Raw genomic sequence first — 24,585 nt, 5'->3', positions numbered from 1 at the left:
TAAAACTAAATTAAATGTCACACTAGCCGCATTTCAATTGCTGGATAGTCACATGTGGCTGGTGGCCACTGCACTGGACAGAACAGATATAGGACATGTCCATCGTCGCAGAAGTTCCACTGCACAGAGCTGGATTCTGCACAGCAATCAGGACAGGAAGCTTGTGGTTGAGAGGTTCCTGAATAGGTGAAAGGGTCAACGTGGGGAAATAGGCACTTTTCTGGGTGGTGCAGTGAGAGCTCTCCCACACGGCCAGGTGACTAGTGAGGTCCCCATTGGCACACCCACCCCCAAAAAGCATCCCCCAAAGTCCCCTCGCCATCGGAAAAGGCCTCTTCCCACGGAGTCTCTTCCAGGAGTCCAGGGATTGGGGGCAGGAAGCTGGCGGACAGGTGGTCTAGCCTAAGCTGACCTCTTGGGAGCAGCGGAATCTCCACACTCCAGGACGCAGTGGGGGGCGGGAAGAGGCTTCCCCCGGCCCTGCCCCGGGTTACACAGGGAGAGCGGCCCCAGCCGAGGTGGGAAGGAGGAGGCCACTTCGCTGCCACGGAAGCGGGGGGAGTGAACCGGGGACTACCGGGCCTGAGACCCGGGTGGGGGCGGGCCCACCCGGGCGGGCCCACCCACCCCGGCCCCACCCGGGCCCCGCCCCCTGCGTCACGGCCTCTCCGGGGGCGTCACCCCGCCAGGCTCTCCAGGTAACTGTGGCCGCAGCCGCCCGCGGTGGCAGGCAGCGCACCCCCACCGGCCAGCGGGCCGGGGCGGGGCGGGGTGGGGTGGGAGCGTTCCTGCGGCCCCCGCCCCGCGGCCCGTGATGTCACAATCGCGGCGGGCCCCGGCATTCCCGGGTCGGCTTCGGCTTCGGGCGCCTGGCTGCGAGGCGGCGATTGAAGCGGGCCGCTGGCTCCTGAGTCATGGACTTCCCCTGGCCCCTCCTCTACCACTCCCACTCCCGCGCCGGGCCCCCCCGCGGGGGCTAGCGTCCGCGCGGCGGCTCCGAGGGGGTGGGGCTGCAGGGAATGGCTGTGCCCCCTTCGGCTCCCCTGCCGTGCTCGCCCTTTTACCTGAGGAGGCAGGCGCCTTGCCCGCAGTGCTCATGGGGCATGGAGGAGAAGGCTGCGGCCGGCGCGGGCTGCCGGGAACCGCCGGGCCCCCCGAGGGCCGCCGCCGTCCCGTGCTTCGGCATATCCGTGGACCAGGACGACATCCTCCCCGGCGCCCTGCGCCTCATCCGGGAGCTGCGGCCACATTGGAAGCCCCAGCAAGTTCGGACCAAGGTAGCAGAGCGGGCGCGGGGCAGGGGATGGGGCCCCGCCGGGGCTGGAACGGGGATGCGTGGACGTGTGTTCGTGCATCCTTCCGGGTGTCGGTCCCAGGGGTGCGCGGCTGCTGCCCAGAAGAGGGCTGAAATGGTGGTTTGCGTATGTATTTCTTTCTCCATCTATTTTGGTCCCTAAGCAAAGCTAGGCTCCCGCCTCCCTCGGCCCTCCACACACACCCCTCCTCCTGGGGCTCTCGGGCACGCGGGAGATCCACCTGCCCACTGTCAGCACGTTGTGCGTGCGGGCCCCACCCCCTGTCGGTGTGCGCCGGTGCCCCTCGCTGCCCAGAAGCAAGTAGCCATCCGGCTCTGAAACCTGCGGAGGCAGGAACTTTTAAGGGCACCCCCCACACTCACACACCCCATAGTGGGAGCAAGGCCTCCGGGCTCCGAGCTGTTCCTGCTGGTCCCAGGAGCCACCCTGAGGAATTCCAGCTAGCCCCGAGCCCTGAGCTGCGTGGAAAGCCTCACCATCGCCCCTAGCTCTGCCTCAGCTCCCCCTACACAGGGCACCTCCTCGCTCTGCTGGGCACATTGGCAGGGACACAGTTGTGGGCAGAGGCTCCCCCTGAGGAGCCTCAGGCTGACTTCCCAGCAGACCTGCCTCCTCTGTAAAGAGTCTTCAGCTGTCCCATTCCCTCTGGGAGCTGCCTGTGGAGGATGCTGCCCTGAGTGGGCACCTGCAGCTTATGCTGGAGTGGTAGGAACTCCATGCTGGTGGGCCTTCTGGGTGGGGAAAGGTGCGGTTCAGGACCATGTGTGAAGATTGACAGACCCCTTTTGGGGGAGGGGTGAGTGGGTAACATTTTCAAAATAAAAGACAACTTTAGTGTAAAACCATCAGGGCACCAAGCAGGCCTGAGGTTAATTCCAGCACTGGCCTAACATGATGTCTTCCAGTCCCTCCCCTCTCTGGTCCTCAGTTTCCCCACCTTTTATTACTCCGAATGTCCCTAAGGCCCCTTCCAGCTCTCTCACACTGTGCCCCATAAATTCCATGGTTCATTCCTCCTTGTCACCCTACCCAGAGAACCTTCCCAGGATCTACTGTCTCTGTCTCTTCTGGCCCTAAGGAGCTCTGACCCCCTGGCCCTGGGGTGGGTGCCAACCTCAGTGCCCTCCTTTACCCCTGCCGGTGCGTGGGGCGAGAGGGACCGCAAGGAGCCCTCTGCCTGGCAGGTGGTGAGAGGCAAGTTGGGTCAGGCTGTACACGTCCTAGGTGACTCCCCTCCGTCTGCCGCATCCTGGTCCATGGAGGTTTCTTTCAGGGCCCGATGGGAGAGTGAAAAGTGGAGGGGGGAGGTAAGTTGTGTGAAAATTCCTCCACCGCCAAATCCCATCCACTAGAGGCAGACCCAGGAGAAGCACGCCAGGGCTGAGCCCAAGCTGCCATTTTTTTCTTGAACTCTCTGGTCTACCTCAAGCATTGGGAGAGGGTGGAGGGTTAGAAGCAGTGCTGAGCTCTTTACTAAGTGAGAGGGCTAAAGGACGGGGGTTCTGTGCAATTGTGCTCAGCATTCAAACGAGCACCCTGTGCTGGAGCTGGGTCACCACGAGGCAAGAGCAGAGTCCCTGCCCCACACATCCCTCTCCCCCATGCCAGCGCTTCACTGATGGCATTACCAACAAGCTGGTGGCCTGCTACGTGGAGGAGGACATGCAGGACTGTGTGCTGGTCCGGGTGTACGGGGAGCGGACAGAGCTGCTGGTGGACCGGGAGAATGAGGTCAGGAACTTCCAGCTGCTGCGAGCACATGGCTGCGCCCCCAAACTCTACTGCACCTTCCAGAATGGGCTGTGCTACGAGTACATGAGGGGCATGGCCCTGGGGCCAGAGCACATCCGTGAGCCCCGGCTCTTCAGGTGAGGAGGGTGCCCAGTGTATCATTCATCTCCATGATTCCACAGGCCTTGGGCTTTGAAATCGTTGGGCAGCTTCCCTGGTGGAGTGGCGTTCATGAAAGAGACTCTTAAGATCTGTGAACTCCCTGAAATTGCATGAAAAATGTGTGTGTGTTTACGTGCCTTGCTCTGCAGAGAGGAGCTATAGTTCTGTGTAGATTTTCAGTGGGGTCTGCTAAAAGGATGTGTTCTTGGGGAGGCAAGTGAGAATTTTGGTGAACATGGGACCAAAGGGGGATCTGCTTCCCGGCCCATGCCTCAGTCCTCCACCCATCCCAAGTCTGACCTGGAAACATCTTGGAGCCTTGGAAGTGAAATCCCCAGAGTGCTCAGGGTTTCCTGTGCCTCCCCTCCTGCCGAGGGCTCAGGCATTCCTGGAAAATGGGCCTTATCCAGGGTGAGTGTGGTTGTACCAACCCAGACAGATGCCTCCCCATCCCAGTCTGAGCTCCTTCTGGGCTTCCTGACAAGGTAGGAGCCCAGGTTTAGGGAACCGCTGAGGCTTCCTTCCAGAGGCTCACAAGGACCCATGGCCCCCAGGGAGCTGCTCCTATTAAATGCCTGGATGTGTAGGACCCAGGAACTGGACTTAACCTTTAAGCCCTGTAGATGCCACTGTTGGGGGTCTGGAAGGGGGAGAACCAAAGAAGAGCCCATATTATGCTCTCCTCTGACCATGCTGAGCAAGGATGTCCAGCAGGATCCTTCTTCCTCCCCACAATGCCACGCCCATGTGCAGGGCCCTCAGACCGTAGTGGCGCTTGAGGCAAACTGAAATTTACCCCTGACACCGGGAACAACAGCATGGGGGTCTGCTTGAGACCCTTGGGATCTGTCCTGTCCCACCTAAGGGGAAGGAGCCTTTCAGATCTTGAAGGGAAACAGGAAAGCCCAGGCAGGGAGTAGACCAAGAAGCTTCTTAGCCGTCACCTGCTACCCAGCTGACCTCAAGCTGGTGCGCCTGGCCCTATTTGCAGGGAACCCCTAGCAGGCCCTCTAGGGACTTAGAAGAAGGAAATCTGAGAGCACTGCCTCCCGGGCTGGTTGAGCCTCAGGATATTCACGTGGAGTTGTATGTTGTAGCCATGTGTGTGTGTGTGTGTATCTGGGGTGGGGGTGGGGGACATGCAGCCCTGTGCGAGGGTCTTCTCAGGCTCCAGGTGGTAGTTCAAAATGCACCCAGCTAGAGATGTGAGGTCAGAGCGGGGCCGGGGGAACTGTCCTGACTTCTCCCACAGTACCCCTCCCAGCTCTCCCTCAGTCTTATGCAAAAAAAGCTCAGATATTGTCAGGTCCTCACCACTCCCAGTCTCCCGCCACCTCTGGGAATCTGATGCTGTCACTCATTCTTTCACGGAAACAATTACCATTGTCAGGAAGATTGAAGATGGATTTAGGTTTGATAATAAGAAGAACTTTACATTTGGGGGAGAGCCAGAAAGTGGGATAAGTATGGGAGGTAGACCCTTCCTTGATGATTTTCCCAGGATAGACCATTATCCTTCTGGGATGAAGGTGGATCACTGAGGGAAAGGCAGGGAGGAAGAGGACCCTCACCTCCCAACCTCCGCCTCCTGCGAGGCTTTGCAGCACAAAAACGCTGACTGTTGAGGTTACTTTCATTGCTATTCCAGACAACAGCCCTATTGATATTCAAGGAAACACTCTGTTTAGGCTCTTTTCGGAATCTTCCTTTGGGTAGGGGAACCCCGGGTCTCAGGGGCTGCTCCCCTGCCTTGCCCAAGCCCTGGCGGGCTCCCTCCTGCCCCAGGGCCTCTCGCCTCTGAAAGCACAGCCTTCATCTCTCACCCACTCGGTCGCTGCCACGCCCCCTGCCCCCTCCACCCTCTAGGAGGTGGGAGCCTTGGGGGTTTCTGGAGGAGCCCCTAGTCTGCCCTGCTATCCTGTTGGGCGGTGGCTGTCCCTTCCAAGGACCTGGCCAGGGGAGGGGGTGCCCCTGGAACAGCTTCAACAAGGTTTCAGACAGCCAATGCCTTTGTTGTCTTTCCCAGTGATTATTATTTGAGCAACAGGCAGAGGCGAAGGAAGCTTGAATGCTGGAGGCTTGGCAGCTGAGGGGGGGGTGGGGCTCCAGAAGGGAGAGCAGGCAGAGGACTGGGGGAGCCCAGCTGGGACACAGGGCCTCAGACGCTGGGGTCCTTATCAAGGCCTTCCCTCTCTGCCCAGTCAGTCCTCTATCCACCCCCGCCCTCTCCCAGCAACTTTCCCCAGCTCTGCTTTCTCCTCTCCCCACCGCCCCCTCCTTCTCTCCCGGGACCTTGGATAATGTCCACAGGAGAACTTGAAAATAGAACGCTGGTTTGTTTTGCGTCCTTGGCACCCAGCCGCCAGCATCAACTCCCTGCCGCAGAGGAAGGGGCTGCCCTGGGCCAGCCTGCTTCCCTCCCCACCTTGGCCAGACTGATAAGAGACAAGCGTTTCTTCCCTGCGTGGCATTACCACCCCCTGATTCCTTGGTGCCCTGCATTTACCTCCCCCTGAGGGCGTGGGTCTGAGTCCAAGGGGGCGGGGCTGGGGTGGGGGGTGGGAGGGGTTCCGCCCCCCTCCCCAGGTGACCCCTCTGTCCTCAGGGGTTGCTGTAGGCACTCAACCTTGAGGTGGGGCAGGGTCACTGACCCGTGGCCAACGGCCCACTGCTTTGCCCTTTCACTCCCTGAAGCTCCCCCGGCTCTGGTTCTGGAAGGGGAGCTGCTGAGCTGAAGGCCTTATCTCATTTTCACGCCTTCTGCTGAGACCTTCCTTCTGCAGGACCAAGAGCTCCTAACAGATTTGTAATAGCCTACACTTGGCCCCAGTGGACCTTGCAGGGCCATTTCTTTATGCTCAGGAGTGGCTGAGCTGGGGAGGGCCTGCCCCACACTCATACTCTACTCTTCCTGTTTTCTGCTGTAGGCTAATTGCCTTAGAAATGGCAAAGATTCACACCATCCACGCCAACGGCAGCCTGCCCAAGCCCATCCTCTGGCACAAGATGCACAATTACTTCACCCTCGTGAAGAACGAGATCAACCCCAGGTACAAAGATCTGAGAGGGTTCAAGGCTACCACTGTCTCTGCTGCCTTAATATGACCTCCCTTCCCCAGCCCGCCCCGACAGAAGGTTTAGTGGCTTCAGTCCTGATTCCTGAGCCTCTGTCTCCAAGCAGAGTTGGGCTGATTGACGAAATCTCAGGAACTTGTTTCTGCAGTTTTATACCTATGAGCTTCTTTCTTTTTTTTTTTTAGAATTTTTAAAATTTATTTATTTTACATCTTTATTGGAGTATAAATGCTTTACAATGGTGTGTTAGTTTCTGCTTTACAACAAAGTGAATCAGTTATACATATACATATGTCCCCACATCTCTTCCCTCTTGCGTCTCCCTCCCTCCCACCCTCTCTATCTATGTGCTTATTTCTCCTTCAGTTTTCTGGTTGTGGCGGGGAATAGGGTCAGCATCTCCTCATTTCACCTGAAGGATACTGAGCTCAGAGACTAAGCTTTGCCCAGTGTCACAGGACTAGTCAGAGGCAGGGCTTCTGTTTCCACACAGGGCCCTTTCTACCTGAGCTGGCTTCTGAGCAATGAGAAGGGAGGGACCGACCTTCTTGCGAATGGGGTGGGGCTGAGTTCAGAGTCAGTCAGAAGAACTCAGCTCATCAGCTGACAAGCCCTTGGACTTCAAGATTCCTGCTACTTGCCTGGGCACCTCTTGTCCCCACATGGCTCTGGGGCCCCGGTTCCTCACCTTGTTCAAACTGACAGCTCGCTGCTTTCTCACTGCTCTTCCCGGGGAGGGGCGCACCCTACCCATCCTGACATTGCCTTTCCCCAGGTAAGACGCAGTTCCCTGGACCTATCCTTATGCTCTCACCGGCAACCTGAGAGTCCTTCTGGCCTTCAGATGCCTGACTCCCCAGCATACCCTTGAGTGCTGAGAAAAGGATGGTGGCATGGAGAAAAGATTGAGGTCATCATACCTGCCCCCTGCAAAAAAGACCATAGTGGGTCTCTGATCCCTCCATGTTCCCCACTGGGGCTGAACATCACTCTTCTCCAAATGTTCGTGGGAGCAGGGCACAGAAGAGGTTTGGAGGAAGGGTATCTCCTTCTCCCTCTAAGATGGTAATAATTAACCATCCCGATCGTGTGTCTCTGTCACATGCATGCACACATGACTTTATCTAGATCCTCCCTGTCAGAGATTATTAAGCACCGCTTTGGGACTACTTGTCTAGGACGTTCAGATGGCACTGACCTTCTATGTCAGATGGCTCTGGGACAAGGACTGCTTTCCCCCTTAGGACTAGAACAGCACATGGAGAGCAAGACCCTCTGATCATCCAGCCCACCACTTTCGTTTGACAGATGGAAAAACTGAGCCCCAGAGGAAGGATGGGACTTGCCCAAGGTTATACTGATATGTGGCAATTCAAGGACTAGAGTCCAGGCCTAATGCTCGGGCATGACCCTTGTTACTGCAGCTTCTTCTGACTGTACTGTCACTGTGTAGCCTCGGGGGGTGACCTTGTTAGGAGGGGAGTGTGCCCTGAGGAAGAGCTGGCCAACTTCCTTTTCTCTTGTCTCACCTTTGACCTTAGGCAAATCAGTTTGCTTAAATTGAGCCTCTTGAGGGGATGATGCCTGCCCTAAACTGTCTAACCTGCCACAAGCAGGGCAGCGATGAGCAATCGCTCGGATGGGGTGAAGCACTTGAGCTCCAGTCGTTGCCTAATAACCCTGATTTAGTCAGTCCTTCATTTCACAAACACTGATTGATTGGGATTTAAAACAACAAAAAGCTTGAAGGTGACGGGCCCTGCCCTCAAGGAGCTTAGAAACCGTCCGTGTAAATAGGACCTGGCTCTGCAGTGTGTGTGATGTATGCAGGGGTGGGAGCGCCAGGGAAAGTCTTCTTGGCATAGGTGAAAAGGGAGGCCTCCGGCTGGAGGAGACAGCACGAGCACAGCTTGCTTGTGGATGCTGAGTAGGTGAGGGCCTGGCTGGAGCAGATCTTTTTTTTTTTTTTTTTAATTTTTTTTTAAGATGTTGGGGGTAGGAGTTTATTAATTAATTAATTTTTTTTTTTTTTGCTGTGTTGGGTCTTCATTTCTGTGCGAGGGCTTTTCTCTAGTTGTGGCAAGCGGAGGCCACTTTTCATCGCAGTGCGCAGGCCTCTCACTATCGCGGCCTCTCGTTGCAGAGCGCAGGCTCCAGACGCGCAGGCTCAGTAGTTGTGGCTCACGGGCCCAGTTGCTCCGCAGCATGTGGGATCCTCCCAGACCAGGGCTCGAACCTGTGTCCCCTGCATCAGCAGGCAAATTCTCAACCACTGCGCCACCAGGGAAGCCCTGGAGCAGATCTTCAGGAGGGATTGGGGATGGGTCGTGGGAGATGGGGCTGCAGAGGTGAGTTGGAGCTAGACTGTGAGGGAACTTCAGTGCCAGGTTAAGGAGCCCAGATTAATTTATCAGGCAGTGGAGAGTCAGTGTGAAGGTGTTGGAGCCAGGGGTTCATTGTAAAGGACAGATTTGGGTGGGAGCTGGGGGCTTCGAGGCAGGGAGGCCAGCTGGGAGAGTCTTGTAATTCAGTGGGCAACATCTAGGACTAGGGTTCCCAAATTGGAGCATGAGATTCCCCTGGGTGCTTGCTAAGTACAGATTCCGAGCCTAACCCTGGAGATTGATTGGGCGGTCTTGCATTAGACCCTAGGAATCTGCCTTTTGACCGGCTCTCCAGGTGATTCTTAGGCAGGTGATCAAGGAACCATGCTCTGAGGAACGTTGCCCTAGGGAAGCTTCATGGAGGGATGGAGAATAGGGGGATGAGTCAGGTCTTGTGGAAACAGATTTGATAGTCTTGGTGTTGGGTGGGACATGGGGGAACCCAGCGTGGCTGGGGAAGGTGGGGTTGATAACTGCTTAAGGTTAGGCATCAAGAGGAGCTTTGGATGGGTTGATTGGTATGAGGGCAAAGGTAATGAGTCAGGGGCTTCCCTGGTGGCGCAGTGGTTGAGAGTCCGCCTGCCGATGCAAGGGACACGGGTTCGTGCCCTGGTCTGGCAGGATCCCACATGCCGCAGAGCAGCTGGGCCCGTGAGCCATGGCTGCTGAGCCTGCGCGTCCGGAGCCTGTGCTCCGCAAAGGGAGAGGCCACAACAGTGAGAGGCCCGCGTACCGCAAAAAAAAAAAAAAAAAAAAAAACGTGATGAGTCAGTAAGTTTGAACACTTAGAAAGTCCTTTCCCTGTGGGGAGAAGATACTTCCTCCCCCTCCCCCACCCGGATCCTGAATGCTGAGTGGACACTTGCCAGGCAGCAGTCCCTTCAGGGGAACCCCCAGGCTTCCCTGAGGAGGGCCCCCAGCCCCTTCACCCCCTCCTACTCCTCTGAGGGACAGAGCTGTTCTGCCTGGGATGTGGAAGTTTCTGTGATGCAGTGGTGGGTATACTCTACCATCCCCACAGCCTTGAGAGAGTCGAGTGATGTCAGGGCTGAAGGTAGCAAAGCTGGTGACGTTTCAAGCGCTCAGGGGAGGGAAGCAGGGCTGCACAGGGAGGTAGAAGGCCTGGACTGTTCGCACAGTAAGCAGCTGTGTGGCCTTGGGGTGGGTAGGGTAGGGGTCAGACAGAGGTCAGGGCCTGGGCAGCAGGCATCTTGGATGTCAAAGACATGTTTTTCAGGCTAAGACCTGGGCAAACCAAAGGAAGCCTCCTAATTCTTATCTTTGGATGGTCTCAGTCCAAGGGGGAAAAAAAAGAATCTTAAAGGAAAAGGTAGCTTCTTAAGAAGAGCCCAGATTAAAATGTATCTTATGCAGACCTGTCAACACAGATAAATTCCAGTGAGGGTGAGGGGAGGCCTCCCCCATCCCACCCCTAATAGACCCCTAGACTCAGAGTGGCCTGTGCAGAGCCCCTGAGGGGCACTGAGGCCCCCTCAGTTCAGAGGCTCAGCTTGATTTTGGATCCTTGGATAGGCTGAGGACTGCTTTCCTTAGGTGAGGGTGTAGAGTATCCAGCTGTGTAAGACGCATCTGGAGGCGGGAGGAAGTCTCTGCCCTCCCCTGAGCCTCAGATGCCCCATGGAGTTAGACGGGAGACCTGAGACCCCCTTTAGCGTTGACCTTCTCAGAGCCTGGAGGGAGCCTGCGGCTCATCCGTGTCCAGGGGAACATGGGGATGCCTTAGTCGCTGACTACTCTTCCCTGTATTCTGGCTTCTGGGCTGCGTGAGGGGCAATGGGGCGTCCTGGGGGAGGGTCAGAGAGGACGTGCCTCATTCACATCCTCCTGCGTGTACCCTCACTGCCCTGGACAAGAAAGCAAACAGGAGTCATGTGAATGGAGATAAAACCCCGGAACCGCCAATGGGTGGAGGGGAGGAGGCTAGGGTTTTAAGGGTTCTGCTAACTATTTGGTTTTTCAGTATACACAGAACTGTGCTTCCTGGGAGCAAAGTTCAGAGCATCGGAGCACAGTGCACCCTCACCAACTTCCCCATGACCTCTGAGAACATCATTGACTGACCTGTTCATTCATTCCTCAACATGTACTTTTAGCAAAAATGCCTGCCGTGGGCCACAGGATGGGGTGGGCTGAGGGACAGGTGGCCTTCATGCATCTTTGTCCCTACACAAGCAGGGGGCCGGGGCAGGGAAACACACCCATAGTTCAAGGGGGAAGAGGTGAGTTATTGAGCCGCAGCAGAGCAAGTGCTTTTCAATTGAAAGGCCCTCGTATCCCCTTGGCCTTGTAGGAGTGGGCCCAAGAAGCAATTTTTTTTGCTTTCTTCTGTAGACCTGAGTGGTCTTGCTGTGCGATGGGAAGCTAGTCTATATGATCTCTAGTCCTTTCCAACCATGATGCCAGCCACCAGAGCAGGAGGGAGACTCACAGCAACGTCCCTCTGTCTCCTCTAGAGGGTGTCATTGCTGCCGCCACTCCCAGGGCACTGCCATTCTTCCACTGGAGGAGCTCTGGGGTCTTATTTTAGAGAGCTTCACCTCCCCCTAGGAATTGTTTCGAGCATCCCAAGAGCAGGTCTGTTTGCATCCCTCCCCTGCTGCCCTTGTTCTTTCTGGAATAATTGAGTTTGGGCATTCACTCTCCCTCCCCTGACACCTCCTCGTGCCCCCATCCTGATTTCCCTCTCCCTTTCACGAAGTATCAGGACACTGTCCGGTCAGGGACTTTTACGCTTTGCAAAATGCTTTTATGCCCATGTTTTAATCAGCTTCTTAGAATAACCACAGGAAGTCAGAAGGACAGGAAAGGTGAGTGCCATTTTACAAGTGACAAAAGTGGGGGTCTGAAAGGTCAGCCGTTTGTCCAAGGTCCCTCTGCAATAAGAGGTAGTGATGGGGCCAGAGCCCAGGGCTTTTGAGACCAAGCATGTGCCTGTCTGCTATCAGCCCTCCCTCCACCGGCCACCTTTCTTGCCACTGTCCAGCCTTTCTGCAGATGTCCCTAAGGTCGAGGTGTTGGAACGGGAGCTGGCCTGGCTGAAGGAGCACCTGCCTCAGTTGGACTCCCCTGTGGTGTTTTGCCACAATGACCTGCTCTGCAAGAACATCATCTACGACAGCACCAAAGGTACAGCTTCTCTGGCCCTGGCCAGGCAGCAGCAGGGCTCGGGCTGCTTGATCAGCTGGCGTTGGGGTCCTACTCCTCAGCCTGGTACTTGGACAAGCAAAGTGAGACCTTCTGGTGTAGGTCTCAAGTTAATTTGTAGGAGAGAAATGAAAAAGAAACAAATTCCTACTTAGAAAAATCTTTGCCAAGAAAGAACTCAAAATCATGGTTTGTGGAGCCATTCCCCTGACAACGAGGACGTCTTGGCTGCCCTGTGCCTTCCCTGTGTTCCTGATGATAGCTTCACCCCCATGGAGTACTTGGCTTTATTTTCTGGTCCTCAGCCATGCTGAGGACAAATGTCTTTAGTTGGGGAGAGTCTGAGGACCCAGCTCTGTGAGAGGGACAGCCGGAGCTGGGGAAAGGGCAGACAGACAGATGGAAAGATGGAAGGAAGCAACTTAGAAGAAAGTTGCCACTGAGAAGTTGGGTGAGGCTGGGTTGCTGCAGAGGCCAGTGAGAGTCAGTGGGTGCATTCCTGAGGTCTGTGAAAGCTTGACCAAGCCCTATATCCAGATCTGGGGCCAACCCTCACTGCCTTTCCTCTACCTCACAGGTCATGTACGGTTCATTGACTATGAATATGCCGGCTATAACTACCAAGCTTTTGACATTGGCAACCATTTCAATGAGTTTGCAGGTGAGAAGGGCATTACTCTTTGGCCTATATCCTCCTTGTGATGGAGGGCCAGGTCCAGGGGAAGGGTTGGAGGGGGTTCTGTGCATGGGGAATGGAGGCTGGACACCCCTGTCCTCAAGATATCACAGCTTGAGGGCGGGGCCAGTTACAGCCTGCCTTGAGAAAGCACCAGGTCTCATGGGCAGGGGGGTGGGATGGGGGGCCGGGGCAGACCCACATGCACAGAGCAAGCCCCTGCTGGCCCATGTGGCACTTTGGTACAGATTAGGGAAACGTGCCCTCTGTAGGATCCCTGAGGACATTCGGCTTGGCATGTGAATTCTAAAGAGACCCCGTCCTTCCTCTGGGCAGACACAGCCCACGCCAGCTGGCCCAGCTCAGCTTGATGTCAGCCTCCACTCACCCCCTGTCCAAGCTCCTTTATGCCCAGTCAACCCGTGCAGTCATACATAGGGGCCCTGCAGGCAGATAAGGGGCAGAACGAGTTGCAAGTAGCTATTTGCCTGGTGACCTGATGAGATTAATCATGGTGCAACTAGTTAACAGTGTGCACTTTGCAACTTGACTCCCCTACTTCACATCCTGGCTTCATTGCTTACTAGCTGCATGACGCTTGGGGCAGGTTACGTACCTTCTCTGTGCCTCTGTAAAATGGAGATGATAATAGTGCCTACTTCATAGTATTGATATGCGATACACACACACCAGTGTGGCACATACTAAGCTCCACGTTGGTATTTGCTGCTGATGTCAGGCAGGGGAGCTTTTCTGCCTCCGAGGGAGGCTGCAGCAGCCATGGAACAGGTTGGATTTGGGGTGTGTCCTGGAAGAGGTTGGATTTGGGGTGTGTCCTGGCATATGCCATCCTTCCATAAAGGTAGGTGTGTACAATAGAATCATTTGTGTAAAGGAAGCAGGGCAAGTTTTTCCAGCTCGAGGACTTAATTGTTAAACAATTCGATGGGGCTAAAGAGGCAACTGGTGGATGGAGGTGGACACTGGGGCTGGAGGGACATCCCCAGGCTAGCAGTGCGGGGTGCTCAGCGTGATGTGGCCAGTCCGTATGGCTTAGGATAGGTGAGGCATGCCCAGGCCAACTGTAGAGCCGGCACCTGGGCCAGCCTGAGGCACTCCCCAGGCCAATACAGGCCAATCCTGCCCCTTCTGGAACCCCAGGTGACCAGGGCTGTCAAGCACTGCTTGTACCTGACGGTATGACTCCCCAGGGTGGCCACCAGCTGCATCTAGGCACCCAAGGGACAGATGGGGCCTCAGCTGGGCAGAGCAGCTGAGCTGTGGGGTGTGGCCTGGAGCAGAGGCTGGCACCCGCACGGCACTGGGCCTGTGATTGCTCAGCTGACAGACCCACTGGCCTTTCCAAAAGGGATAATTTTTAAGCATTTTAAGTCCTTCTCGCCCAGCGCTTGGAGCAAAGTCCAGCTGGAATTTCTCCAAGGGGGCAGACTGCATCCTGCTTCCAAGTTGAGAATGAAGGAGGAGGAACCTAGCATGGGGGGAGGAGGAGGGCAGTAGAGGAGAGAGGCATCTCCTGTGTTCTCAGGAGCAGGGAGACCCAGTGCTGGGAGCTAAGAACCAGCCTCTAGTAACTGGCTGTGTGGCCTTGAACAGCTTTCTTCTACCTGGGCCTTAGTGTCTACATCTGTGCCAGGACGTTCTTCTCCAGCCATACTCTTGGCGGCCCAGAAGTCTGAGTGTGTTTCTCCAGGGATATAAGGGAAGCTTGGGAAAGATAGGAAGAAAAGAAGAGGGAGGAAGAGACCAGACAAGATGGCCCAGTCCTGGTCCTGTCTTTAATAAACTGTTTCTTTCTGTACCAGCTCTGAATCTAGGCTCTCTGCCATCATGCCCAAGATGTGGCTGGTGCGTACTGGGCTGGCAGTCTGAGGACTCAAGGAAGGGTGGGACTAGAGGGAGTCCAGGCCATTTAGCTTAGGGGTTCCAAGCCTGGCTGTGTTTCTGAATCACCTGGAGAGTTGGACATGGGTGGGTGCCTGGCAATCTGTATTTTCGCCAAGCACTCCAGGCAATGTTTTTAGGTTAACCAGCTCAACACTGGTTCAGGAAGCAGTATTTGAGGTGCATTACGTCCAGCCCTTGCTTTACAAATGAGATTTTGGCCAGTGAAAGGAAAGGGCTTGCCCGAAGTTAACTGGAGGTTAGCGTCAGATCTAAGACAGCTAGGCTCCCGATTCGGGGCTCTGACCCAGCGCCTCCAGTGTGCCGTGGTTTTGTGTAGGGCTCAGGGATACAGTGGTGCTGTCTTAGGGCTTCCCCATCACTTCCAGGACTGTGCCTTGCCCCTCAACGAGTCTGCCTGTCTCTGTGCTTTCCTCCAGCTCAGCCCACTGAAAGCAGTGCCCCCAGCTGGGATGGGGGTCGACCCTCCACACATTAGAGTTTGGTGGTCAAAGAAGCTGCATTCTTTGCACAGCCCCACAGGACACAGGAGATGGAGGTTTTGAGGGGATCAGGGAACACCTACTGAGCTGGAGGAGACCCCCAGGTGGGCCCGTCTCCCAGCAACTTCTGTGCGGCTGCCTCCCCATCAGGTGTGAATGAGGTCGATTACTGCTGGTACCCAGCGCGGGAGACCCAGCTGCAGTGGCTGCGCTACTACCTGCAGGCACAGAAGGGGATGGCTGTGACCCCCAGGGAGGTGGAGAGGCTCTATGTGCAAGTCAACAAGTTTGCCCTGGTGAGTGCTTGTGACTGGAAGGGGTGGGGGAAGGAGAGCTGGGAGGAGGGACTCAGGGCCCACCCCCAGCTCCTACCTTCTCACAGCCTTGTGGTGGAGGAGGAAGCAGAGCCCAGGGTCAGGGGTGAGGTCCTGGGGGAGTCCCATCATATGCTCCTGAACCCCAACCTAGAGGGGGACTCTGGGAAGAGCCATCTTGGGCATCCTCTTAATACTGACACCCTATTCCCTGCTTTCCTCCCATTCCATCAAGTCCAGGTTCTCTCCTTCCTAGAGAACTACTTCCAAGAAAGAGCCCAGCTTCCTATTTTAGCAGTTCTCTCATTTGGACAAGTTCTTTCTAGTGTCTAACCTTAGCCTTTCATGCCACAGTTAAATACATCCCTTAAGTTTTGTGTTGGTTTTTCTTTTTTTTCATCTTTGGAGAAGATAGAGAATGTCAGTTCTAATCCTCCTTGTTAACTGTCTCCACTGACTCACTCAGAACTCTGTGTAAGCCTTTCCCATCAGGCTCTTTCTTCTCAAATTACTGTGCTGTCAGTTCTTGATTTTGAGTGCTAATTATCCAAGGTACATGGTTCATGCCAGGTCTCCACGGAATGCACCAAGGGGATTGCTAACTAGTCTTACTAATGTCAGCCATGCATAAGCGAGAAGACAAGTCAGCTGCCCTGAATTTCACAATATATCAGAGAACTTAAATAAAATCTTTAATTACCTGTAATTTTAAATTGCCTATTCTATTTTCCTCATTGGTATAAAACTGATTCTTATCAGGTTCTTCCTTTTTTAAAAAAAATTTATTGAAGCATATGATTTACAATGTTATGTTAATTTCTGCTGTACAACCAAGTGATTCTTTTTCAGGTTCTTCCTCTTAACTGTTCCACCTATGCCTTCATCTTGCTAAATTTTTAGTAACCATTCCCACTTGCTAATTGATCTCTGCCCCTTTTAAGTAGTGAAAAGGGAATAAAATGGGGGGAGGTGCTATAGAGCCAACCCTAGAGTGAGCAGGACTTGGGGTGGGGCAGGAGAGCCACAGGAGTGGGAGCCCTGGCCGGGGGTCGCTGGAGCAGCAGGAACCACGGCGCTCTAGCTTCTTGAGCCTAGGGTGGTCTGGGCCCTGGGGGGGTTCTGGCTCTGGGGAGGCAGTTGAACCCTTGGTCAGCAGCCCGGCTCATGTCTACACTCACTGTCTGACCTCACCCACCTTGCGATAGAAGAGAGGGTAAGGGGTGAAAGAAGTCCCTTTAGAGGTCTTCCAGTGACTGGACCTCTCTGATGCCCATGTGGCCAGGGCACTGCAGACGGGGTGCCACCCCCTCCACTGGCAAGCAGGCCTGAGCTCTGCCTTAGGGATTTCTCTTGTCCTGGATACCTTGGGCTTGAAGATTCTCCTGGGTAGGGGAGCGGCCAGGGCTGGAGTTCAGGTTTGGCTTAGGCTGGGGAACAAGCTGAGAGTCTGCTTAAGCCTGAGGGCAGTAGAACCTACTCTGCTTGCCTTTTTCTAGGAGTGGAGTCCCCAGATACCATCCAGTGACTTGACCTCTAGAATATCCCCCACCTGTGCTGGGGAAACCCCACTGTGTCTCTGCCAGCGTCTTAGTTCTGTGTCTTCCACAGTGCCTGTGTCCCTCCAGCTATGGGGGTCCATGACAGGTTTGGGGGGCTCACTACACTGATCTTCTCTGATGTGTTTTCAGGCGTCTCACTTCTTCTGGGCACTCTGGGCCCTCATCCAGAGCCAGTTCTCCACCATCGACTTTAATTTCCTCAGGTGAGTGCAGGGAGCAAGTTGAAAGTCAGTGGCGGGGTGGGGGGTGCGTGGAGGAAAGGAAGAGCCTTGAACCCAGTACGTGGGGGTAAAGGACACCCCAAAGAGAATGTCCAGGTCCATTCCTCTGCCCTGCTCACCATCCCCATTCCAGCCAGCCCATGCGAGGCGGGTCACTGCTCCAGGGATGCCTGGGGAAGCACGTGTGCCCAGAATCCCTCTCTGGAAGTGGTCAGAAACCCTTGCACCCCGCCTCCTGATTCCTCTTTCCCTATTATAGCCTGCTATCTGCTTCACTGCCCGGCTCTTCTGCCAGGGCTCTTCCCCACAGAGCCCGGTGCTGAAGGGAATTGCTGGAAATTAGTCTGAAAGATCACGAGTCCAAACCCCATTTTACAGCAGAGGGGCCAGAGTTCCAGAGGGGTGGGTGACCGGCTGAGGTCCCTTGGTGGTTCAGCTGACTGTGCTGCCTCCCTGCATGGGGTATCAGACCCAACTGCTCCTTTAGTGGCCCCTAGTGATATACTAGGGGCTGTACCGAGACTGTACTTGAGTATTGACTACTTAGAAGCTGGGCACTTGCTGTGTGGGGGAGATAAGAGTCCAGTTTTACAGAACGAAAAAGTCCTGGAGATCCGTTGCTCAACAAGGTGAACGTACTGACCACACTGAGCTGTAAAGACCCAACAGACAAACCAATATGTTTGGGGAGGGGTTGCTCCAGTCTAATCTAAGAAGAAAAATAAAATTATAGTGGAAGTGAAAACAAAACAAAACAAAAAACCCCAGCCTGGGCTAGGGTCCATTTGCCCAGACCTAGATGGGCTGAGCTGGTGAGAAACTTTCCTCATGGTGTGAGTGCCCCCAGCAGGGCTCACCTGGCTGCCCTTCTCACCCTCAGTTCCCTTTCCTGTCTTCTGGCAGGTATGCAGTGATCCGATTCAACCAGTATTTCAAGGTGAAACCTCAAGTGTCGGCCTTGGAGATGCCAAAGTGACCAGCGTTCCCATCCCTCCCCTCCCATCTGCCTGGCCAGACCTGTTCTCCAGGGCTCCATTCTGCTCTGGGGTCTTCACCTTTGGACAAGGTGGGCGAGGGGACAGGTGGCTGTCCCAGGAGAAGGCTCTGCCCGTCGCCAGCCCCCAGTGATGCTTCTGGTGACCATTCTTGGTTGGAGGGGCTGATAGGCCCCAGCTCTGGGGGTCCTCTTCACCTTGCCAGACTGGGTGGTGGGGAGTGCCTGCAGCCTGCCAGGGCTCAGACCGCAACCGCCCTGGAAAGGCTGGCATTCCCAGCCCCGGGCCATCCTGGCATCTGGGCTGCCTTAGACGTGTCTTTGACCTTCCTGGCTTGGGGAAGGGGGAAGGTGGGAGGGCTCCTTTCTACCTCCAGGGCCCTGAGCCTCCAGCCTGTTTCCCCCTGCATGCCCCATGTGGGAGGTGCTGAGCCCAAACCAGCATCCTGCCAACTCTGACAGATGGATGTACATATCTTGTGGGGGGGGTCTAGAATTGGGTTTGATGGCTCCCCCAGCAGCCGCCTCATCTGAGATTACTCCCTTTCTCCAAACCATATCCAATCAAATAACCCCGTCCCAAACTTCAGCCTGACGACGTGTGCTCTCCTCCAGTGCCCTTTCTGCTCCAGGCTTGTGTTCTGTACCTCTGCCTCCTGCTGGGAGGGAAGGCAAGGGAATGGGCCACCAAAGCCTGGCTCTGCTTCATGCTGTGGCTTGGCCAGAGGGGACAGAGCCAGGAGTGGGGTGGCTGGACCATAGCCAGCAGGCTCCTGCCTTGTTCCCTCCCTTGCCCTCCTCACTTCCAAGGAACAGTCTCTCCATGTCCACCTTCTGTCCTGAAGTTGACCCACGGTCTCCACACTGGGGAATGACTAGTGGGAGTCTGAGGGCAGGGGCCAGGGACCACCGGGGCTTGCCAGCCTGCAGGAGCCTGGGTGGGGTCGGTCGTGAAGGTGCTGAAGGAGCTGTTGCCCCGACTCTCAATGGCCTCCACCTCCTTTCTGCCCTCACAACCTCTTAGGCCTTTCTGGCTCTGGCCTATAAAATTTTTCATTTGTAAATTATCATGGTTTTCTGCATTAAAACGGCCATTTATGGACCACTCTGTGTCTGAGTGCCACTGGTAGGATTTGACTCGGATGGTGTGACTCGTTCTCCTGCGGTGGGGGGTGGCAGGGCACTCCAGTCCCTCTTCTCTGGGGTCCGTTGGGGCTGCACACTTTGCACCACACCCTCCATTTACCTGGCTCACAAGGCCTGGGGTCCTGATTTGGGGTAGACCTGGGCAGAGCTGGTGGTCTCACAGCTCCTCTGCTTTTGACCATCTTAGAATAAGTTGACCCTGAGAGGACACAGCCTCGAGGGAACTAGACCGTGGATTCCAAGAACTTGGCCTATCCAGGTGATAGACCAGTAAGACTCCAAATCCAAGTGCTCAGGACTTCTTCCTTTGTCCTCACTGGCCCCAAGTAGTTGAGTTGAGCAGAAGGTTGCTGTGCCTGAGAGCAGGCAAGGGTGATTTCCGGACCCAATATGTCACTTTCTCAGAAAGCCAGAGGGAGGGAGAACGGAAGCTCCAAGGTGAGGGGGGCACCCTCCCAGCTTCCCAGGCTGCACTCCCAGGGCCCCCAGAAGGCGCCTGGTTCCCTTATTGGTAGCAACCGCAGCAGCAGCAGGTGCCTTCCAGGTGGACTCTGCCTGTTTGGCTTTTGCCTACAAAAGTACCAGCGTGCCATGGCAGCCGCTGGAGCTGAGCCGGCACTGGCAGCTGGGGCCTTGTTCAAGGTCATGGTGATCCAGGGTGGCCAGGCCCCTGACGAGTAGCAGTATCGCATCTAGGAAGGGCGCTAGTGGAGGACACGGCTGAAAGATCTGCCCCGGCATAGGGAGGGTGCCAGGGCTGGGCAGGTAGGGCCTCTGAAGGTCATCTGTGGGGTCAGGTGGTCATGCGCACCACCTTCCTGAGGACTGTATGGCAGTGCCCACGCTCCTTGTTCCTCTCAGATCCACCTCTGGAGCTGAGGGCAGAAAACCACTGTGAAGGCAGCTTCGTTTCCAGCCTCCTGGGGCCTTGATGTCACAGCACTGAGATGGTGGTACAGCGGTGAGCAGGGCCCCCCAGGTATCATCTTGTGCCCCTATAGCCCGGCCACCACCAGCACCAAAGGAATTAACCTGCAGGCACCATCCCACTACCGCCTTTAAGAAAGTATCCTCATTCCTCCAATTCTCCAGGGGAGTGGGCAGGTGGGGGCAGGGGAGTTTAGGCACACCCCTCCCGCACAAAGCCTGGAGGCCCACCGTCTCGCCTTTCACTGCCACCCCGCCCCCCTGCCCACCGGGCTCGGCACCAGGCCTTGGAGACTCAAGGGTGGCCTTGACTCCACTCCCTCAGGCCACTTCTTGACACTTAGCAGGCTCTCCAGGCAAAGCACTCCTGGACTCTTCATCTCTGCTGGGCTCTCACCCCTAACCTCCGGAGAGGCACAGAGAGGGCAGAGAACAAGCTCGTGCCCCACCCTTCCCAGTAATGGTAATGTCCAGGACGCTCTGTTCCTGGCCTTTTAACCCATCTGACCCCATCCCGCCTCTCCGGGGGCCAGGGGGGTGGGGCTCCAGGGCACCAACCACAGGTTCCCGGGCAGAGCTTTTCCCACCCCAGGAGGATGCAGGGCACGTGACTCTCTCTCAGCAGCTGGAATGAGGACAGGACAAGGGTTGCTGGAGGGAGTAGGAGGTGGGCAGTAGTGGCCTCAGGCTCTCCTGAGGCCACAGAGGACCTGGGAATAGGGAAGTGAGAGGAACTCAGGACTGGCAGGGGGTGAGGGCGAGCCTGGCCAGGAGTGTCCTGACCAGACTGCCCAGATTTGGTTTGGAACATAGTGAGGGGTGGTGGTGGGGACTGGAGGGTTGCGGAGATGGACAGGGAAGTTGAAATGAGCAACTCTCCCCTGTGACCACTAGGGGGCAGGCGCCACAGTCAGCCAAGCTCCTCTTCGCAAAGAGCACCTTCATCTTTTCCGCTAGGGGCCCAAGAGGCTGGGCTCTGCTGCTTGCCACTGCCCTGCCGGTGACCTGGGGTGGGGAGGGCAAAGAAAAGGAAACTCAAAGCTCTGGGAGGCTGGGCTAGGAGAAACCAGCAAAGGCTAGCAGCCAGGATCCTCCCTAGATCAAAAGATCGGGACCCTAATTCTTGGGGTGTCTTTACTCCCAAGTTTGTGGCGCGGGAATCAACCATACCTACCTTCTCTCACCACCACCCTCTCCAATTTAGAAATCCATTTTCCAGCATTCAAGAGCCTCTGTGTTGGGAAGCTCACTACCACTTTTGACCATCTTTGTCAAAAAGTTTTTTATGTTAAGTCAAAAATGTTGACCCTCGCGACTTCCATCAAAAGGCCAAGTCCTAGTGCTCCCTCATGAGCTACATCAAATATCTATGTGTTGCCCAGCTGACAGCTTTGAAGAAAGCCATCTTGTCCTTTCTGCCCTACCCTAGTCTCCTTTTTTCTGGACTAAACATCCCTGGCCCTCTCAACCATTCCTTGAAGGACGTGTCCATCCACTAGGCTCCCTCCAGTCCTCTGTACAGGATGCCTGCCTCTGGGCCCCTCCAGTGTGAGAATGGCCTTTTCTTTTCAGGGGCCTGGGGCTGGCATGATGCACCTGAGACCAGGACTGTGTGGCGTACACTGGCCCATCACCTTGCTTGTTAACACATGCTTCTGTTAATCCAACCCAAGCCCAACTCTTTGACATGGTACTGTTCAGCTTTGTTGCCCCCACTCCATGTTAATGGGGTTCATTTTTCAGCTACAAGAGTTGGTCTTTTTATCAACTCTTGTTGCATTTTGAGTTTCAGTCACCCAGCTCTTTTAGGTCTATGGGATGGTTATTTCTCTTAGTGTGACACGTAGGTCTTTGAGATCTCATTTCAAAGCGTAAGGTCACAGAGCCCTTAAGTACATAAATAGAGACCCTGCTTCATTAATCAGTATCCTGGGGGGCTTATAAATGGGCTCGTGGTGTCCATGTGAGCCCTTTTCTGGAATGAGGGTCCACAGCTTTCATTCGATTTTCAAAGGGCTCCTTCTCCAAAAGAAGAGCCATGGCTAAGGCATAAACTCCTTGTCTTCAGATGAGGAAAATGAGGCCCAAAGGGGAGACCTGACACACACACACCCGCCCAACACACACACACACACACAAGGCCATGTGGCTAGTTCTGGGGAGATCCTGAGCTTCCTGACTCTTATTACAGTGCTCTTAACCACTGCCTTCTTTCTTAGGACCTGGGTGGGCACTTTGCGGTGAGGTCTGCTCACCTCCTTGAAGCAGGGGCGGGGTCTTACTCGAGTGTGGGCTCTGGGGGTGGCATCTGGCCTGGGGCTCCCTTGCCTAGGATGTTTCCTCCCTGGCTCCATGCCTGAAGTTCCACGGAGCTGCCACCGGGGGCAGTGGTGCCCGGGCTGGTGGCACATTTAGGAATTCTGGACTTGGGCCAGCCTCACCACCCCATCCCGTCCCAGCAAAGACCAGATTCTGAAATGGTCTGTCTTTATTATGTCAACAGAAAACAAAATTCCCCCAAGTGTAAATAGGAGAAATGTGCTGGTTAAGTTACTAATCATTATCTTATTATTAACAAAATAAAGCACTATCTATGTTTACAGTCATAAAAAAAAGAAACAGCCTGGAGAGAAGTTGGTTCGGGGAAGTAGAAGGGGAGAAGATGGGGGAACGGACACAGACTCCACATCTGTCCCTGTAGGATTTGGGGTTCCCTTCCCACCTTGCCCCAGGGCTGTTTTGGATCTTTGGAGTCAGGTGCCAACGGGATTTGATTTTCCTAGGGAAAGACCTTGTGAAAGGGATCAGGAGCTGAGGCAAGTTACGGGTGTAGAGTGGGGGAGGGGAGGGGGGTGTAGAGTGGGGGAGGGGAGGGGAGCGGGCAGGTGTAGGGGCAGAGCTGGGTGGGAGAGGATGAAGCCTTCCAAGGACAGGGTGGGGGTGGGGAGCTCCCATCCCCTGCTCAGGACAGAGGAGTGGAGACCAGCTGCACAAGAGCCCCCTCTCCAGGGCTTCTGTCACTTACAGAAGGGGGCACCATCAGTCCTCCTGCCCCCACTCCTGGCACTCAGGTTGGGACCAGGGGCTGGGGCACCATGACAGAGCCCCTTGGAAGCTGAGCACATTCCCATGCTGCTGGGAGCTAAAAATGGCTCCATGGGAACTGACATGCAGAGTCAGGGAGGGAGTGAAGGGGCAGGCAGGGGAGGTCAGGATGGCTGGGGAGCCCAGGGCAGACCAGGGGCTTACAGACACCCAGCAGGCGTTAAAGGGGCAAGGGCAGACACGGAGAAAGGGAGAGACACAAAAAAAGGCCCTGCAGAGAAACAAGGACAGAGAAATGCACCAAGGACACACAGAACCTGAGACACCCAGACTGACAAAGAGGTAGCAATTTGGGGACAAAGAGAAGCACAGAAAGAGCCCCCCGGAGAAGCAAGAATGGCATCAAGAGACACACCCACAGGAAGTCAGCGACAGTGCCTGGCACTCAATAAATACCTTGTGCAATGAAAGAACAGATGAAAACATGTGCACTTGCGCACATGGGTACACATACACACACACATACACACACACACACACCAGCCAGAGGCACGAAAGGCTTGGCAGAAGATAGAGACATGGAGGAGAGCCAGACCTCTTTGCACAAAGTACAAAGCGATCCTCGTGGTAGAGGAGCGATCTGGGGTACTGTGGTGGGGCGGTGCGTGTTGGTCCCATGGTGGCTGGTCCAGCCAGGACAAGAATGGAAACAAAGCATGTGGCCCCAGGAGAACAGGTCTGTAGCTGCCATACCCCTGGGGTGGATAGACCTGCAGGAGGGGAGGGTCATACAGTGTCCCCTGGCCACGAGCCCCAAGGGCCACCACGGAGCTCAGCCAGCCCAGCCCATCACCGCCATGCAGGACCCACTCGGGCCATCAGATCCTCAGGTGTGCCCACAGGTGTGGTGGGGAGGGGGCATCTCCCATCATGAATGTATCTACAAATGCACAGCTGTGCCCATCTCCCAGGCATGCGCAAGTCCAAGTACCAACGCAGTCCGGGTGGGGTTGCTGTGCCTGCTGGCGTGGGGCCCGGTCTTCCCCATGGAGGAGGGCCAGGCCCACGTAGCCGGGATCAGTCTGTGAGTACCACCAGCTCCCCGTCGCTCTTCTCCTCGGCCTCTGAGTCCTCATCCTCGCTGTACCGGTACATCTCGCCATCAGCCACCGAGTGCCTGTCCTCTGTGCCCTCGCCCTCCTCCCTGAGGCTGCAGGTGTTGACGATGACAGGCATGTTTGGGTCCAGGCTGCGGGGCACATAGTGCTCCACCAGGGGCTGTGCCAGGGGCACGCCTGCCACCCGAGGGTACAGGACATCTGAGGGGCTCATCTGCACCTGGCTGGCCTGCGGGCTGCGGGACAGAAGAAAGGCATGGTTACAGATGCACCCGCACTTCAACCCCGACCCTGCTCTCCTCCGGTCCTCCGCAGGGCGTGCCCTCCGAGCTCCCACCCTTTTGGCT

General features: G+C 55.7%; 2 protein-coding genes across 5 annotated transcripts in view; one reads left to right on the top strand and one right to left on the bottom strand.

The window, feature by feature from the left end:
- Nucleotides 1-686: 686 nt before the first annotated feature.
- On the top strand, nucleotides 687-19,096 carry ETNK2 (ethanolamine kinase 2). 2 transcript variants are annotated; one of them, XM_030872725.2, is made up of 8 exons: nucleotides 687-1,277; nucleotides 2,925-3,184; nucleotides 6,137-6,259; nucleotides 11,673-11,815; nucleotides 12,411-12,494; nucleotides 15,065-15,210; nucleotides 16,917-16,990; nucleotides 17,912-19,096. In XM_030872725.2, exons 1-8 carry the CDS (start codon nucleotides 1,020-1,022, stop codon nucleotides 17,982-17,984), a joined length of 1,161 nt encoding a protein of 386 aa, XP_030728585.1. In that variant the 5' UTR covers nucleotides 687-1,019; the 3' UTR covers nucleotides 17,985-19,096. The 2 variants fall into 2 exon arrangements, with proteins under 2 accessions (XP_030728585.1, XP_030728586.1); XM_030872726.2 differs by lacking the exon at nucleotides 6,137-6,259.
- A 3,455-nt stretch (nucleotides 19,097-22,551) lies between these two features.
- Nucleotides 22,552-24,585, bottom strand: part of SOX13 (SRY-box transcription factor 13) — a 44,739-nt gene continuing 42,705 nt past the window's right edge. For all 3 annotated transcript variants that reach the window (XM_060289371.1, XM_060289400.1, XM_030872723.2), the window contains exon 14: nucleotides 22,552-24,474. In XM_060289371.1, the coding sequence (XP_060145354.1) occupies nucleotides 24,198-24,474 (277 nt within the window). In that variant the 3' untranslated portion in view covers nucleotides 22,552-24,197. The remainder of the gene's footprint in view (nucleotides 24,475-24,585) is intronic.

The sequence above is a fragment of the Globicephala melas genome, chromosome 1, assembly GCF_963455315.2.
Source record: "Globicephala melas chromosome 1, mGloMel1.2, whole genome shotgun sequence".
NCBI lineage: Eukaryota > Metazoa > Chordata > Mammalia > Artiodactyla > Delphinidae > Globicephala > Globicephala melas.
Note: the sequence above shows the minus strand (reverse complement) of the source record. Positions and strands in the feature narration are given on the sequence as shown.

What these genes read in the sequence shown, in the direction of transcription:
- ETNK2 (XM_030872725.2), top strand. Translation starts at nt 1,020, where the DNA reads ATGGCTGTGCCCCCTTCGGCTCCCCTGCCGTGCTCGCCCTTTTACCTG. An exon ending in CCATTTCAATGAGTTTGCAG is followed by an intron (nt 12,495 to 15,064) that starts GTGAGAAGGGCA and finishes CCTCCCCATCAG; the next exon opens with GTGTGAATGAGGTCGATTAC. An exon ending in ATCGACTTTAATTTCCTCAG is followed by an intron (nt 16,991 to 17,911) that starts GTGAGTGCAGGG and finishes GTCTTCTGGCAG; the next exon opens with GTATGCAGTGATCCGATTCA.